Genomic DNA, 19380 nt, shown 5'->3' with positions numbered 1-19380 from the left:
ATTTCTGTGTAATATTTGCTCAATGTTTAAGTCTAAAATGTGTGTGTTAATTGAGTGCAGTTTTTTTAATTGAGTGCATATTATTATATATTATTCTCTGTAAGGCCATGAACATCTCCCTTATCATAGTTTGACAGTTATAGGGCACCTCCCAACTTCTATTGACCCTAGCCCTGAATACCTGAAGAAAAAACCCATCTTGCACCGAAACTTTCAACAACTCTCTTCTTTTTAGATTGGCAAATATTAGTAGTGAATGAGTACTACACAGTGCCAGCTCCATTACTTGTGTATGTAAATGACATGCAAATTAGTGGGTGCGCCTATGTAGATTATGCTGTTTTTCTTGTTTTTTTACATTGTGCTCCATGCCCTACTCATGGGGGTATATATATATATATATATATATATATATATATATATATATATATATATATATATATATATATATATATATATATATATTTATTCTAAAGCCAAACTTTAACGAAGAACTCGACTGCCCTGGAAATTTGAAGGAAGAAGAAGGTGTGATGTAAGTATATACAATCGCTTGGCAGCGCCTAATTTTTTGCCACCCCCATGTAAAGAGTCTTTCCTTCTACTTTAAAAAGGCAAACGGATAAATGGGAGATATTTTCAAATTTGACAAATGTTCAAAACACAGACTGTAATGCTCTCCCCTGCCCTTTACGTTTATTACTATTTAACATTTCAAAAGAGCCTACCCATGAAGCTAGAGGTACCCAAATGACCTTCCCCTAAAAGTTACAGATAAACCACCCCTTTAAAAAAGCTGTGACTGAATTGAAAGCCCGCCTAGACGTAAATACAGTAACTGTCTAAAATTGCTAATACAAGTATGGGATCGGTTATCCTGAAACCTGTTATCCAGAAAGCTCCAAATTATGGAAAGGCTGTGTACCATAGACTTGATTTCTACAAATAATCAAAATTTGTAAAACTGATTACCTTTTTTCTCTATAATGATAAAATATTACCTTGTACTTGATCCAAACTAAAATATCATTAAACCTTATTGGAAGCAAAACAAGTCTATTGTGTTTATTTAATTTTTTTTTTTATTTTTGCTTTTATAACACAACAAGACAGTACACAACAAAACACGTACAGCTTGGCTACGACAATTCAAGAGCAGATATACATCAAAACATTTCGATAATTAGCATAGGCAAATCGCTGGGATTGGGGGAGGAGAGACACTCCAGACAGAAGAATATTAAGAGCATTCAAATCTATGGGGCGGAGTCTGGGTTGGCATCCAGCCAAGGGTCCCAAACTTTTCCAAACTTTTGGGGACAACTTCTGGCCATATATGTGAGTTTGATGACAGTTTACTGTTAATTATTTGCACCCATTGTTTGACTGTAGGTGCTTGGGGACTCATCCATTTCATTGCTACAAGCTTCTTTGCATAGAAGTACACTGACTTTAACAATATCCTGGTTTTGTTCAGGGGAACAACCTCATCAACCAGCCCTAGGAGGCACACCTCTGGAGTAACCACCCCCGGCAGGAGGAGCTGCTCTGAAAGATATTTCACCACTTCGGTCCAGTACTCATGAACTAGGGGGCAGGCCCATAACAGGTGGAAGAACCCAGCATCTAGGGACAGACATTTGGGGCAAGTGGCACTAGGGTTTCTGCCCATCTTTTTGAGTCTCAGCGGGGTGACGTGGGTCCTATGCATTATTCGGTACTGAACCATCTTATCTCTAGTAGAAATCAAAAAGTCATAGACTCCCTCAACCGCATCCTCCCACAACTGTGCAGTGTCAATGCACTGTAGTGCTCTTTGAGTGTGTGTATTGCCAAAACGGATGAAAAATATCTATGAAAGCAAACCATGCCATTTTTGACCACATTTTTCTTTTAAAACATTTTAAGAATAAAATAAAAACTCATTTAAATATTTATTTACACATTTTGACCCTAACACAAGATATTTTATGCTATTTTTGCAAACATGTATGACATACTTTCCCTTTAGCATGTAGTAGATTTTTTTTTTTTTTTTTTTTTTTTTTTGAGACCTATCATAATAAATGGGATTATCCATGTGTGACACCACAGGCAGCCTTCTAAATTGTTTCCTCAAATATAGGAATTGGATTGTTAAAGTGGCTTGATAACCAGCTGCAGAACACCTAAGCTGAAATAAGATATCAGTAATGATTTGGCCCTGTCTCCAGTTTTTATTTTTTTAATAACTTTTAGAACTTTTTTAGATCATTATTAAAATATTAAGACAGATGAGAATTCTGAAAGTGCAAATTAACACATTTCTTAAACAGAATTTAACAGCAGCATGTTAAACAGCTCAGAACTGGATTGGGAATAAGAGATAAATTAAGATGGCATGTTAAAATGCGCCTGTTTAACCTGGTCACAAGTAAAAAAAATTGACAAGTTCAGCAGCCCATTTTGATCAGATCCAAGCATTTCGCTTTTGGGCAACAACCAGATTTTAAATTGAAACAAACCACAGACACATCCAGTGTTCTATTTAGCCTACTTGATATGCACCCAACTCAATTGTATTTACATACATTACTGCTTTTCACCCAGTGCTTGGAACACCTACCATTTGTAAATAGAAGTTTAAAATGGCCATTTATGCACAAATTGGCATATTTTGACCATACCTCCATGTATTTAGCGCTTTATAAATACATGATAAAAATTCCACCTACTCACACAAATTCCTATGCATGCTGAGGCAGATGTAGCACATTTATTGTTTCAATCTATGTAATGTCTCAGGGGTGAACCCCTTCATCATATATACAGATCTGCTTACACGTAAGTGCTTTTTACACTCCTTAATTACCATAATATTGAAATAATTCTACCCATAGTGAAAAAAATATTCAACATTAAAAACAATGGCATTGTTCAACTTCATTATTATGCAAAAAGATCTAGTCAACCTGTGTAATTAGTCCATAAAAATCAAATCCAGTTCCATGACTTGGAGTGTTGTCAAGTTAATGAACAGTCCAAAACAACCATAATCCCATGTAACAAGGAAAAAAGTTTGAAACACTGAAAAGGAAAAAGTTGCAGGTATGGGACCCATTACCTGGAAACTCATTATCCAGAAAGCTCCGAATAGACTCTATATTCTCCAAATAATCTAAATTTTTCAAAATGATTTCCCTTTTCTCTATAATAATAAAACAATACGTTGTATTTAATCCCAACTAAATTATCATTAATCCTTATTGAAAGCAAAACCAGCCTATTGGGTTTATTTAATGTTTAAATTATTTCCTAGTAGACTCATCTAGTGATAGCGGGTGTATGGGGGATCAGCAGATGGGAAAAATTAAGAGTAACTGCTGCTTCTCTTTATTTCATGTAGTTCAGAATGTGGTCATCCATATGCAGGGAAAAAGAATAACTCTGTACACTGTATAAATACCGTAAATAACATTTGTATGTATCATGATTTTCACAGATAGAGTTACTTAGATGCGTACATGCACAATGCAAAGTATGAAAGTAAAGACCACCCAGCATAAGATGAAGAAGTAATGAAAAACAGATGTAAAATTCAAAGGCTTTCAGGAAGGGTTTAGTATGGAATCAGGAGGCCAGGCTGCCTGAAACTACAAGAAACAAAAGAGAAACTATGGTTCCTCTTCACTTGTTCATCTGCTGATGGATGCACCATGCACTTGCCCGATACTGGACATTAACAGATGAAACTTTTAGCTTGTGATTTTATATAGCTCTCATACTTATGATTAAGCCACATGTTAAATAATAGTGTGTTACATTTTGCACAAAGCTTGTCCTGGAAACCAATCTCTTTCATCAGCGGGAAGAAATAAGGATGTCTCTTGTCCAAAGAAAAGGTGATAACCTCCCCAATCAGATCCTCTATGCTTCAGTTTGCATTTGCATCACAGTATTTTTTGATCACTTTCCTGTTGTCCAAAATGATTTACTTTTAGCTGAAAATAGATTTGCAAGGTTATTGTTTATATTTCACTTTTATGGTGAATGGATTAAGATTTCCTTTTATATTTGAGCAACCATATAGTTACATGTCCATTACATCAATGCCAAATTGGTTTCTCAAGCCAAAGGACATTTTATTTGAACAGTTCGCTTTTGAGAGCACACTATGCAGTTTGGTGCTGCATTGAGCTGTTAATTGTTACCTATAATGTTCTAATCTTGGTGACATTTCCCCACTGTTTGTTGCAATTTGATATACCTTTTATCTGATGTGATTTTCATATAACATTTTGGCTTACACAATCTTTGTTCTTTAGCCTATTTTTTGTCATTCTAATAGGCAAGAGGTTTCCTCTACCCACAGGTCATCCCCAAGGAAGGCGGCCACAAATATAAGTTAAAAAGTTAAAGCAAAGGATTGTGGGCAGTAGTAAAGCTAGTAGAGTTAATTTTTGTTCTTGGTTTATTGCATGCAGAATAGATGTTCGAGTTAGCAGGTAAAAGGTTCAATACGTGGACTTTTAAAGTTAAAGCGCTCCAGCAAAACCCAAAAATAGTGCTAGGCTTAGGCATATCTCAAGACTTGAGATAAATGAATACAGAAGATCTCTAGCAGAAATCCACAGTCTTTTCTCAGTGCCATACCCCTTCTAATGCAGCAGATACTGAAGTTTTCTACTGGACAGCCAACATTCCACAGTACTTTACACTCCGTATTCACATTTAACACAACGCTATCCATGAGGCTAATCCCCTTAATAAACCAGTGAGCTCTGTGTAGCTAAAAATATATTAATTGTTTCCTGTAAATTAGTAAAATGTTATGTTGCCTCATAAGAAACCTGTTTGTAGTCAGGTACAAAAGAAACAACCATTCTTGCCTGCTAATGCATTGTTTATTGGCTTGTACATGTACGGTTTATTACATTTTTTTTTCACAATTTAATTCTGTGTTAGGGTTATTTCTAATGGTATGTTTTTTGTTTATTTTTACAGAAATCAGAATCTGTAATGGAGTTGTATAGAGAAGCTGGAGTTCCCCCAAAGCAAAAAATCAGCATATTTAAAGTATCCGATAATGCTATTATCAAGCCAGGTAATTAGACTATAGCTACTTGTAAGAATTGTGTAGAAGATATTGAGGACGGTATTCTTGTTTACAGGCTTTCAGTGACAGAATGTCAATTTTCAGATATTACATATTTTGTCGATGCTTGTACATCCTGCCATGGGTAATGCATTTTGTCACAGGTGTTACATCTTACTTTCAATGAACATCGACTTTCCCCAGGGTGATAGCTGTTGTATTTATGGTATGCATTGCTGACATATAGATTTGCATACTCAACAAAAATTAGATTATAGGCATCCCAACTAAGCATAATCCACCTAGAGTGGGAAGCAAAGTTGGAAGTTCTATAATTGTTTGTAGTTTGCCACATGTTGGTAGATAGGTGTGCAGAAGTTTTATACGTAGGTGCATTTTCCCCTTGTATTGGGAATATCGTTATCTGAATATCTGAAACTTTCATTCAAAGCGACAGAGCTCTTCACTGGAGACCTGTAATATCCTTTTGCAGTTTACTACAGGGTTATCTTTCCATACCCCTTCGAAATAAGTTACAAAGCTGAAAAGGAAAGTGTGCATCTAATCCGACCCTGATCTAACAGTGTGCAGTTTTTCTATGTGGCACAATGGCTGGCAAAGCCAGATGAGCAAGGTAAACTGTCTACCATGCTGGGAAGATTTACACCTAGTATCTTTTGTTTAATAGAAGATTTCTGTGCTTTCCAGCTGAGTGGGATGAAAAACGAGTTGGGGGGGGAAATATATATAATGCACAATGTACCTTAAAGCCTGCCCCAACCTTGCTTGCCATAATAGAGAACTTTTTACAGAAGTCGGTAGGAGAGTATGCTTCTGCAGGAACATATTGTTATTGAACTGTCTGCATGTCAGTGTTACATCTCCTGCAGTCCAATCCCACCTCAGGCTGTAATTGCAGAGCCCTAATGGCTTCTGTAAAATGTTTTCTATTACTACATGTGAGGTTATTGCACCGGCCTGCTTACAGAAAAGAGTTGAATGCCTGGCTAAAAGCCCCTAGGCAGAACAATGCATTATTTTTTATTTAGCAGTAGATTTTTTTAAATATAAAACACAAAACAGTTTGTAGTATTTATAAATCTTTTATAATTAAATCTATGCATGTCATTCGCAAATGTCATTCTGTGTGTGTATTTTTGCCGCTGCTTTATTATGTACTGTTTATATTTTATTATTCTTTCTATCACTGAATTCTTACCTTATTGGTTTGGGATCTAGCGAACATTGCCACTTTACTATAGTGAATCTATGCACTTTATAATAATTTCATAGGGTCATGCTCCAGTTATCATTGCTTCAAAATAGTATCAGAATTCCTAAAAATACTTATCTATGTATTGCTGCTTGTGTTACAGAAAATGCTGTATTAGAGTAGGTATCCCTTCACCTACTTCATCAAAAATAATTTTTAGCCTACAGCAAGTTTTACAAAATGGCAGGTTTTTTTGGGCAGATAATTGGTAGGGAAATGTGGATGTTGGCAACAGTTTGTGTCAGCAGTTCAGCTGGCAAAATATGATTCTTCACTTCTCTTCCTGACTTTCACCTGCCTTTGGATCACATCACCACTTTTATGATGGCATTACTTTCAGCTTTTCGGCAGGGACAGGTTATGGGGTTTGGTTGCACATAGAGCTGCTTGTTGGCCGGTGGGTAAAGTTTTGGGTCTAGGCAGGTCTAATAGATCTGTGATAGACCATGTTAGGACTTTGGGCGCTTTAAAGTGATACTGACTGATTTCTTTTCAAAATATTTTTCTACATTAAGAGTTACCTATAGGTCATGTTGACTGTTCTGCTTTTGTAAGTAATTGTTACATGAAGTTCCTAAATCTGACTGTTTTGCCAACCTGACTGTGTTACTAGAAACTAGAAAACAAATGGTAACAGAATCCAAAACAGTCCCCCATAGATTTTAATGGTAATCATTAGACACACACATGGTACAACAACTTTACCAGAAACACACATGGATACATTTTCAGGCTACTATAAAACATGTAGGAGGTTATTTATTAAAGTCTGAATGCCGAAAACTCCAATTTTTTTTACTGTAAAATTTGAGTTTTTAGTGGGAAAAAAACTTGAATTTTTCGAGATTTATTATACCCCCAGGATGGAAAAGTCAGAACCCGAAAATCCAGCATCTCAGACCTACCGAGGTTGTATATAAATCAATGGGAGAGGTCCCTATCCTATTTGAACGTTTCTGAGGTCTGCGCTGAAATTAACTCGAAAAGTCCTAAATAGTCAGATTTTTGGGCTAATTACAGTGCAGACAACAGAAGATTTCAAATATTTGAAAAATTTGGGGGGGGAAACGACTCCGGAAAAATTGTGCGATTTGGGTTTTTGCATTATTTTATCGAGTTTGTCTCCGATTAAATAATGCTTTTTTAATAACAATTAAGGTCAAATTGTGGATTCTAGTTTGGTCGGACTTTTTTAATTTAAATACACAGAGAAATTTGGATTTTGACAAATAAGACCCATAGGGGCCCATTCACTAAGCTCGAGTGAAGGAATAGAGGAACAATAGTTCGAATTTCGAATGTTTTATTTGGCTACTTCGACCATCGAATTGGCTACTTCGACCTTCGAATCGAACTAAAAATCGTTCGAATATTCGACCATTCGATAATCAAAGTACTGTCTCTTTAAAAAAAACTTCGACCCCCTAGTTCGCCACCTAAAACCTACCAAGACCAATGTTAGCCTATGGGGAAGGTCCCCATAGGCTTTTCAAGGTTTTTCTGATCGAAGGATAATCCTTCGATCGATGGATTAAAATCCTTCGAATCGTTCGATTCGAAGGATTTAATCGTTCGAATTGCGCTAAATCCTTCGACTTCGATATTCGAAGTCGAAGGATTTCAATTCGGCAGTCGAATATCGAGGGTTAATTAATACTCGATATTCGACCCTAGATAAATGTGCCCCTTAATGTTAACAAAAACACTGAGCTTAAAGCATCCAAAATAGCCCTGTGTTTTTCCTTAAGGTAAAAGTGCATGCACGTTTTCCTATGCCATTTCATTCCATTATAAATTATTGGGGACTTCTGCCATTTGTAATGCTCTGTAATGAGGTTTAAACTTGTATTGTTACTGTTTGAAAGCATTTTTGCTGCTGTACTACGTTTTTACTGCTCTTCTGTGACTGACAAAAAGTATAGAATTATTTAGGTTTTGTACAGTGTATAGCTCTTGGAACTTCAAAGGTTTTCCCCCCAGAGCTGACTGCGCCGACAGTAAGTTGTTCTTTGCTGCTGATGAAACGGATATCTTTCTCCCAGCTTTGGTAGTGTGAATTATTCTCACAAAGCAACGTGTAACATTTCTTAAAGATGTTTTCCTAAAGAAATGGGTGTTTAAACATATATAACCCTGCCGTGACTGTAAAGAAGAGCTTGGATGATCCAGGCTATGTGCTATTTTATTGCCATATCTTCTTGTTATTTTCACTTGGTTGGAAGTTTAACATTGTGTAATACCTGCATAACAGTTTTAATACATTATTGTTATTGAGAAACTTGGTATGGGACGTATTATCCAGAATGCTCAAACCTGGGGTTTTCAGGGGGCTTTCTGTAATTTGAATCACCATACTTTGTCTACTAAAAAATAATTTAAAACATTTAATAAACCCAATGTCTCCCATAAGTAATAATTTTATCTTAGTTGGGATCAAGTACAATACACTGTTTTATTATTACAAAGAACAAGTAAATACTTTTTAAAAATTAGAATTATTTGATGGAGTCTCTACGAGATGGTCAGCCCATAATTCGGAGCTTTCTGGATAACAGGTTGTCGTATAATGGATTCCATACCTGTTGGAGATAATGTAAAAAAAAAGCCCTAATCAGATGCCCAGCTAATGGCCTCATAGCATCTTCATATTAACTAATGATCAAAAAGGGCATGCAGCAAACTCAACCCTTTCTAGCATATAGGCTTGCTTGAAAAACGGTTTCATCTACAGGATCGGTATGGGACCTGTTGTGCAGGACGCTTGGGACCTGGGGTTTTCCGGATATGGGATATTTATGTAATTTTGATCAACATACCTTAAGGGGCACATTTACTAAGGGTCAAAGGGATTTTTCGAATTTAAAAACTTTTGGGTACTTCGACCATCGAATAGACCTAAATTCGACTTCGACTTTGATTCAAAGTAAAAAAGTTTGAATTAGAAAATCGAGGTACTATCTCTTTAAAAAAAAGTTTGACTTCGCCACCTTAAACCTGCCAAATTGCTATGTTAGCCTATAGGGACCTCCTAGAACCCATAGCCAACATTTGGCTAAGTTTTTAGAAGTCAAATTAAAATTTGCTCGATCGATTAAATCGTTCGATTCGAAGGATTTCATCGTACGATCGAACGTTTTTACTTGACCGAATATCGCCAAATTCGATAAAAAAACCTTCGACTTCGAATATCGAAGTACAGTAATGCCATTTGATGGTTGAATTTCGAAGTTTTTTACACTTCGAAATTCGACCCTTGATAAATCAGCCCCCAAGTGTACTAAAAAATCTTTTAAATATTAAATAAATCCAATATACCGTATATACTCAAGTATAAGCCGAGTTTTTCAGCATCCAAAATGTGCTGAAAAAGTCTACCTCGGCTTATACTCGGGTCAGCGGGCAGTAGCTGAGATTGCAGTCACTTGTAATCATTCGTATACGAACAGTTCACTTGGGGAGAGACTGCAATATCCCACAATGCCCTCTGTTGGTTATATGAAAGAATAACAGTGCGCCCTCTGTTGGTTATATGAAAGAATAACAGTGACTGCAATATCACACAGCCGCCATCTGTTAGTTATATAAAAGAATAACAGTGCGCCCTCTGTTGGTTATATGAAAGAATAACAGCCACTGCAATATCACACAGCACCCTCTGGTTGTTATATGAAAGAATAATAGTGCGCCCTCTGTTGGTTATATGAAAGAATAACAGCCACTGCAATATCACACAGCACCCTCTGGTTGTTATATGAAAGAATAATAGTGACTGCAATATCACACAGCACCCTCTGTTGGTTATATGAAATAATAACAGTGTGCCCTCTGTTGGTTTTATGAAAGAATAACAGTGACTGCAATATCACACAGCGCCCTCTGTTGGTTATATGAAATAATAACAGTGCGCCCTATGTTGGTTTTATGAAAGAATAACAGTGACTGCAATATCACACAGCGCCCTCTGTTGGTTATATGAAAGAATAACAGTGACTGCAATATCACACAGTGCCCTCTGTTGGTTATATGAAAGATTAACAGTGATGGCAATATCAAACAGCACCCTCTGCACATGGTAGTGGGACAGTGGGACAATGCACACAGTAATCCGTATGGCAATTCTCTGTCACCATCAACTTTGCAAAGAAGTCCGGTTGATCGCTGGGGGCAGAATGTGCGCTGCTGGGAGACAGGGCTGTAGTTGTGTCTAGGCTTATACTAGAGTCAATACGTTTTCGTAGATAAAATTAGGTACCTCGGCTTATACTCGGGTTGGCTTATACTCGAGTATATACAGTACTTGTTATGATTAAATCTTAGTTCAGAGTCTATGGGAGATGGCCTTCCAGTTTTTTGGATAACCGGTTTCTGGATAACCAATCCCATACCTATACCGATACTAGTCTCCAAAACATATACCCAGCTAATGGCCGCATAGCATCTTCATTTATCAAAAAGGACATCCATCAAACTTGACCCTTTCTAGCATATAGGCATGAAAAACTGTGCCATCTACAGCATAGGTATGGGACCTGTTATGCAGACTGCTTGGGACCTGGGGTTTTCCAGATAAGGGATCTTTCCGTAATTTGGATCACCATACCTTAAGTCTACTAAAAAATTGGCGTGTTTGGATTAATTAAATCTTAATTGGAAGTCTATGGGTGGTGGCTTACTTGTAATTTCTGGATAACGGGTTTCCGTATGACCAATCCCATACCTTTACTTTATACTAATCTCTGAAACATGTACCCAAATGAGATGTCTGCACATACTTTTGTTCTTCTACACCAGAATAATAAAACCTAGGGATGTCAAGTTCACAGGCTAAAATTCTATTCCCATTTGGCTGGTTGCTCATTCTTTTCTGCCATGTTTGTTACAATAAGACCAGACTTCTAGTGTTAGTAATAAAGGCCAGATTAATGTTTAGTAAATTGTTTTTTCCTTTGGAGTTTTCTTCAATGTTATCTGAAGATTCATATTTCTTTCTCAAAGTCATGCTTTCCAAATAGCCAATCTGAGAACCAGCAGAAAAACACATAAATCAAACCCAGGCCTCCCTAATTTCACAGGCACTTAGTGGTGCTCTCAAGCCAGAATTAGGAATCCTAAAAATCTAATTTTTATTCGGTGTGCCTGGAATTAATTGATGATATATGTGTACAAATCACAATGCAAAGCAGATAGGCAAGTAAATACACTGTTATATGAGGAATAACAGCAAATGCTTTATAATTGCTGGACAGGAACAATTGGTATGAAAATACAATTGAAGAATAGTGGTGATAGAATTAAATATGTATAAATTAAAAAAAAATTTAAAAAAAAGTTACTGGTGTGCCAATGCAAACGTAGGGTTTTTTGTTGTTGTTGCTTTGTTCTGTTAGGGGCCGATTCACTAAATTCGAGTGAAGGATTCGAAGTAAAAAAACTTCGAATTTCGAAGTATTTTTTGGGCTACTTCGACCATCGAATGGGCTACTTCGACCTTCGACTACGACACTCGAATCGAAGGATTCAAACTAAAAATCGTTCGACTATTCGACCATTCGAAGTACTGTCTCTTTAAAAAAAACTTCGACCCCCTACTTCGGCAGCTAAAAGCTACCGAAGTCAATGTTAGCCTATGGGGAAGGTCCCCATAGGCTTTCCTAAGTTTTTTTGATCGAAGGATATTCCTTCGATCGTTGGATTAAAATCCTTTGAATCGTTCGATTCGAAGGATTTAAAGGAGAAGGAAAGCCCCAGGGCGCAAAACCCCTCCCCCCCTCCCGTGTATTGCCCCCCCTCCCTCCTCCCCCCTGGGCAAATGCCCCTAACTTGTTACTCACCCCTCTGTGCAGGTCCTGTCCACGGAGTTCACAGTCGCCGAATGTCACGAAGTTTTCCGATTTCACTTCGTGACATTCGGCGCATGCGCAATAGAGCTGTACCGGTACCTGTTCCTACTGCGCATGCGCCAGAAGACGCCGGTCAGAGCAGGAAGAAGACGCGCGTGGGAGAAGATGGCGACTGTGAACTCCGTGGACAGGACCTGCACAGAGGGGTGAGTAACAAGTTAGGGGCATTTGCCCAGCGGGAGGGGTAGGCCAGGGGGGAGGAGGGAGGGGGGGCAATACACGGGAGGGGGGGAGGGGTTTTGCGCCCTGGGGCTTTCCTTCTCCTTTAATCGTTCGATCGAAGGAATAATCCTTCGATCGTACGATCGCAGTATTTGCGCTAAATCCTAGTCGAATATCGAGGGTTAATTAACCCTCGATATTCGACCCTTAGTGAATCAGCCCCTTAGTGTTTACTGAATATCCATCCATTGACTGAACATTCATTTGAATGGATGTTTCATTGGCAAAAGTTGGTTTTGGAACACAAAGCTTGGCTAAAGCACATGTATCAATATATTCCAGTTTTCCAGAAATGCATAAGAAACCAAACTAGCCGAATGCTGCCAGCTGCTGTGTATTAGTTTTGGGGTTTTTATGTTGACTAAACTTTTTTTTTTAAAAAAACATAAGAATCTGCACCAACTTTACAAAAAAGCATACAAAAACACAAAGTATACCATTTTCCTCATTGTTGAATTTTATTAGAGCTGGCAGCATGATAAAAGCTTTTTCTCAGGTCAGGGAGCACAGACTTGAGGAAAAGCCATCATAATTTGAAATGTTGCATCACACGGTTAGCTATAATATTGTTCTACATTGGAGGTTGATTGGTATGTTGTGGTTTTGTTAAGCCTAATGTATTTCACAGTGTTATCCAAAATGTAATTTGTCATTGCATCATATGTGCTAGCTCATGTTGGAGGAAGTGAAAAGGAGGCACAGCATCTCTTCATAAAGAACAATAGAATGTGGTCAGTCATATGAGATACAGCTTGTCCTGTAGGATTGTGTGTGTGTATGTATATATATATATATATATATATATATATGTGTATGTATGTGTATATATATATATATATATGTGTATGTATGTATGTGTATATATATATATGTGTATGTATGTATGTGTATATATATATATATATATGTATATATATATATATATGTATATATATATATATATATATATATATATATATATATATATATATATATATATATATATATATATATATATAGAAACTGTGACTTTGTTTTATTCATATCTTTTGTTTGTTTGTTTGTGCTAGGGACCCCACTTTATGCTGCACATTTCCGTCCTGGACAGTTTGTGGACATCACAGCAAAAACGTAAGTTGCTCCTTTAACTTAGTAACTTTTTTGTATTCTGTTTTTAGAGTGTCGCTATAAAAGGTTAGGTTACATGCCTGCTTTTTTCTTGTTTTGTTATTTATATCAACTTTCATAATTTTATATATTGGAACTCAGCTCCCTAACTTTGCGCATATTAATATTTACCAATCCTCATCTCTGCCAGCATGCAGTGGAAGCTAATATTTATAGGATAGCTAAACCCTAAAACTGCCATATTTTATATACTGAACTTATTGCAGCAGCCTAAAGCTTGTCAATAGCAGCAATAATCCAGGATGGTAACTTGTCACAGGGGGTCTTCATCTTGAAAAGTGTCTGCAACACTCACATTCTCAGTGGGCTCTGAGCTAGAGTCCTGCACGGAACCAATTTCTAAAACCCGCATATTTACCCACTTTGATCCGCTACCCAGGCCCGAAACTGCCTTATCCGCAACCCGCCCACCACCATCAAACAGGAAGTGATGGCGCTGCAAACCCAGAAGAGATGCCCTCAAAAGTGGGTGGGTTTTGTAAAACCTTAAAAGGAGTAAAATAAAGGTAGTATTACATAAGATAAGAAATTTAGATGAGACCCGCAACCCAACCCACAGACCCACATCTATACCCGCACCTGAAAATCCTCCCCTCGTTCCACAGGGTGCCCGACCCGCTGCAGGACTCTACTCTGAGCACCTGTTGAGAAGCTAAGTTTAGGGGTTGTTGCAAATTATCAAGCAGAAAATTAGGTTGGTCTGTAATATAAGCTGATCATTAAATCTGCTGCCAGTTGCACTGGTTTCTGTGTTGCCATGTAGTAATTATCTGTATTAATTACTAATCAGCCTTCTATTGTGACATTTCTATTCTATGTGTACTGTATATTGTGAGTGGGTCCCTAAGCTCAGTAAGTGGCAGCAGCACAGAGCATGTGCGCTGAATCAGTAGAAAAGAAGATGGGGAGCTACTGGGGCATCTTTGAAAAAACATCTTTACTGCTAACAGGCTGTGGTTGCCTTGGGCTGGTATAGAAGTCCAAAACATAATGTATAACATTTCTACCCTACTTCTTTAGTTAAGCTTTAGTTTTCCTTTAAGCCCACATAAGATGGTATATAATATTAGTACTGTATATATTTGTCTAATTTTAAAAAAGAAGAAAATATGGCTTCATACTTTTTATCATACCATTGCTTTGCAGTCTTTTGCTGTACAAATATTCATGTGGTTAAAAAACATACAATTACAAGTAGGTGAAAGTTTAGGGGGAAAATTCTTACAAATATTTACGTTGACTTTGCTTCCAATGGAAACAGAGATTATGAAGCTTGTGTGATCTCCTGCATGCTCCATTATTATTCCACATGTCTTTGGCTTTATGTCATGGCATTTTGAAACTTTTTTTCTTAACGGCTTATATTGCAGGTGTGAGACCTGTTATGCAGAATGCTCTGGACTTGGGGTTTTCCAGATAAGGGGTCTTTTCCCTTCATTAGTCTGTTAAAAATCATTTAAACTTCATATAAACCCAATAGGATTGTTCTTCCTCCAGAATAAGTATTAATTATATTTTTGTTGGGATGAAGTAATGTCTGTTTTAATATTACAGAGAAAAGGGAAATAATTCTTTAAAAATGTTAATTATTTGATTAAAATGCAGTCTGTGCTAGATGGCCTGCCCAAAATTCAGAGCTTCTTGAATTAGGGTGTCCGGATAACAGATCTCAACATGTACTAAATATTGAGACAAGAGTTTGGTTACAACTTTTTCTGAGACAATTCTCAGCATTTTTATCCTGTGATTTTTTACCTAAGGATAAGTTGGAATGACAAACTTTCCTGTGTGCTATAAGGTTAGGGTGAACGTTCGCCATACACTTAAGGGCAAAGACACATGCTGCTATTTTGGACTAATCTCCCTGAAAAGCCTTCTCGCCGGCTAGAATCTAAATTGCCGTGGGATGGTACTCGGAGCGATTCGTTTTCCGAAGCTGCCCAAGGTTGCCTCACCGCGATTTAGATTCTAGCCAGCAGGAGGGCTTTTTGGGGAGGTCAGTCGACCGAAGAACAGGCAATTTGTCGCAGGGCAACTAAATCTCCCTGAATCTTAGCATGTGCCCTTAACCTAAAGGCAAACAATCGGGCTAATTCAATTGTTTGGGGCGCAAGACCAAGTGATTGGATCACAACAGTATATGCAGACCCTCATCCCAATGGGATTTTTAAACCTGTGTGATCGATATTCAGAATGACTGAATCAGCAGCTTTTATATCTTTTACTCTAAGCAAAAGAGAGAACTCTGTCTGGCAATTGTCTTATGTGACCTAACAAGTATAATTTGTTTGGTATGTTTGTGTGCACAGTGAATTATACGATCCCAGGGGGCGGCCCTTATTTTTTTAGATGGCAGTTTTCTATTTATGATTACCCAATGGCACATACTAATAAAAAAGTATATTATTATGAAAATGGTTTATTTACATGAAGCAGGGTTTTTCATATAAGCTGTTTTTTGCAATATCATTTTATAGAGACCTACATTGTTTGGGAGTATAGTTTTCCTTTAAGGATAATGTCACATTAGGGGGTTTATTTATCAAAGGTCGAGTTTGTGAGGTTTTTTTTCTACAGCGAATAGGCTAACAACTCGAATGTTTGCTTATTTATGAAAAAACTTGAATGTAAAAAAAGACGAATATTCAAATTTATTGACTTTGTCGACTATAAAAAAACCCTCAAATTTATTGAGTTTTTAAGTTCAAACCACTGTAAAAAAACAAAAATCATGAAGGCAAAAAACATCTTCAAATGGTTAAAGGGACCTCTTGCATTGACTTTTACATGATCTCGACAGCTTGAAAAATCTGAGACGCTTCCCTTGAAAAACTCAAAATTTTTCAAGAAAACACAACTCCCATAGGTCTTTTCTACACATTTTTTTTCTACATGCCATTCATGTTGGTTTTTTCTCCAATGGTGCTCATTTGCTATGACGACAAAATCAAAAATAAGTAATTCTGAGTAGCAATTTTTTATTTTTTATAAAAGTTGTAAAAGAATTCCCAGCATAATCCATCAATCAACTTTTTCATCTAACTGCTCGCCTTTTTTTAAAATGTCAGTGAAAATAAATCAGCGTCACGCAGTCTTCCTGTCAAGCTTATGTCAGTTGTAATTGACCATTTTAACATTTCTCAAACACTGATTCTCAGAGGTTTAGAAAAAAAACGGCTAATTTATGTGTTAGAGTGCAATAGCATACATCTTCTGCTCAAAGGTATGAGTTTATTGCTGTACCATCACCTGACTTGCAGAACTGCTACAATCTTCAGTGGTTTAATATGAGAGCATAAATACATTTGTTTTTCCACCCTTGAAAGGAGCTATATAAAAAGGTTTTTGCCATGAAACAGGTGTGTTGCAAGTGCATTTTGAGCATTATGTTGTGTATATCTATATAAGACTATCCAACATAACAACATCCGACTTAAATGTAGCAGTAATGGCACTGATCTCTCTGTGCTGATCCCCATCCTACAAGTGACTATAATGGGTAAAAATTTAGTGGACAGTTTATTCCATTATGGAGCACAGAGGCCTATGGCAATTCATTTGATATGTGGGGCACATATAATTATAAGAATATAAAATGTGGCACTTATTGCCCCGCCCCCCTATCATGCATGTAGTAAATAACTATCGTCACCAGCCAATTCTGCTTCCACTTACTGGTATAGTTATCTCGTGAAAATACTAGCTTCTAACCGAGGGTCAAAGGATTTGTCGTTTGTAGTCCTATCTACAGGGCAATTACAGTCAATTAAAATAGGAAGTCTGACCTGCTGTATTTGTGACATATGGTCGTTACTGCAAGCTAAGAAAGAAATACAGACAGATATAAGTGACTTAAGTGGAAACCAAAATGCTCTTTCCTTATTATATTTGAAACATTTTGCTTGCTCTCTCTGAATATTCCTAACCTTGTGCTGTTTCCTTGATTATTATCCCAGAATTCACAGGAGAACAAGAGCAGCATTAAGAGTTTTTGTTTGATTGATTGACTCTGGCAGATGATTTCTTTTTTTTTTTATGAAGGTTTTTTTCTTAAATATCTGCATTCCCAGTCTTTTATAAATGCTTGCAATTTGGTCTGCAAAGATGTCACAGTCGACTCCTAGGAATCGCATAGGCCTGGAATATAAGTGTTCCTGCACACCCAGTGTGAAATTATTTAGGCACAAAAAGACCCATTCATCTTTTAAATAGACAAAGAACAAAGAAACATTAATTTTGTAGTTGAGCAGAACGTAAGTGGTAATACAGTTATTGGTTTGATTATAAAGAAACCCATAAGCATGAAAGCTCAGAAATATGGCAGTGCATAGGGAGCTGCCTGCCTACCTCTGTTAGTTGTTGACTAAAGCTGGCCATAGACGCAAAGATCTGATCGTAGGGATCGAGGATTCGTACGATTTTCGAACCATGTGTGGAGAGTCCCGATATTTTTCGTCCGGCGGAGATCGGTCGTTTGGTCGATCGGACAGGTTAGAAAATGTCTGTCGGCTGCCGATAATATCTCTGCGTGTATTGCCGATCGTACGATTTTCAGTGGGAGACTGTCACTAGCTTTGGTTGGACATAGATATCGTACGATTGCTGTCAGGGGCAGAACATTGCTGATCTGTTCTTTTACTAATCTGACTGGTAAGACTTTGATCTGAATGGTTAGTGGCGGGTCGGGAGATGGGAAAGTCCGATCGTACGATGATTCGTACGATCGGATCTTTGCATCTATGGCCAGCTTAAGAGGCAGGCCCAGAACTGACGGCGCAAACGTCTAAAAAGTGGTTCTCAAAACAATAGTAATGAGAATCTAATCAGACAGGTCTGACAAAATCTTGTTGTTTTCTCTGTTAAAGGGGTCCTCCACCTAAATATGTAACTAATATACTATGGAATCTTGCTTAGAATTTGCTTTCATTATTCAAGTGACTCCTGCAGCTGCAAACATGTTTGATTATTATAAAGGGCTTAATAAATAAAATTAAAAAAAATAAAAAATATATATATAAATATATATACATGTATATATGTATCTAGGATTTCTGTGGGTCTTTAACCTGGTGCTGCTGAAATATATCCGCCACATGACTTCGGGTTGGCAAGGATGGAATAAGTTTGATATATCACAGCATAATGTATAGACTGCAACATTTGTGGTAATTATTTTAATTTAAAATCTACACAATATATAAAATCTACACTTTATTTAGAAAGGGTTGTGTACTTAAATAATTGTCTTGTGTAGTATCTATACACAAAGCTTCTTGAGATTCACAGCTGTACTTCACCATTATGTTAATATGTACAACTGCTTCCTGAAAAGAACAACAAGGCTTACTGTCATGGACAACCTTGATTTGGTCTGAATTTTAAATAAAACAGATAAATTACTGAATAGTCCACCATCTTTATGTTCTTGCTTCAGGCTGTAGCAATTTGCACTATATAAGTGGTGTTTTTTGAAAGCTGAACGATTAATAACAAAACCAGGGCCAAGGAGACCCTGACCGTTCAAGTCAATAGCATGTTGTGGTTTTGGAACCTGCATTAATAAATAATTATTTCTTGACATCGGCTGTAGATAAGGTGTAAACGGATATGTTATATTGTTCTCATTAGAAACCTCTCCTTTCCTGTAAAGGTATTTACAGACACTGCTGAATGTTGATGCAGCCAGAACCAGTAGCCTTGAAAAGCTGAGTGCTGGCAGCAAAGCAAAATGAACCTCCTTCATC

General features: G+C 37.1%; 1 protein-coding gene across 2 annotated transcripts in view; it reads left to right on the top strand.

Annotated features, from left to right (window-relative positions):
• The window catches only part of mrpl3.L (mitochondrial ribosomal protein L3 L homeolog), a 53267-nt gene that overhangs the window by 4477 nt on the left and 29410 nt on the right, over positions 1-19380 (top strand). For both annotated transcript variants that reach the window (XM_018267507.2, XM_018267506.1), the window contains exons 5-6: positions 4984-5083; positions 13519-13579. In XM_018267507.2, coding sequence (XP_018122996.1) covers positions 4984-5083; positions 13519-13579 — 161 coding nt within the window. The remainder of the gene's footprint in view (positions 1-4983; positions 5084-13518; positions 13580-19380) is intronic.

The sequence above is a fragment of the Xenopus laevis genome, chromosome 6L (assembly GCF_017654675.1).
Source record: "Xenopus laevis strain J_2021 chromosome 6L, Xenopus_laevis_v10.1, whole genome shotgun sequence".
NCBI classification, from domain to species: Eukaryota; Metazoa; Chordata; class Amphibia; order Anura; family Pipidae; genus Xenopus; species Xenopus laevis.
Note: the sequence above shows the minus strand (reverse complement) of the source record. Positions and strands in the feature narration are given on the sequence as shown.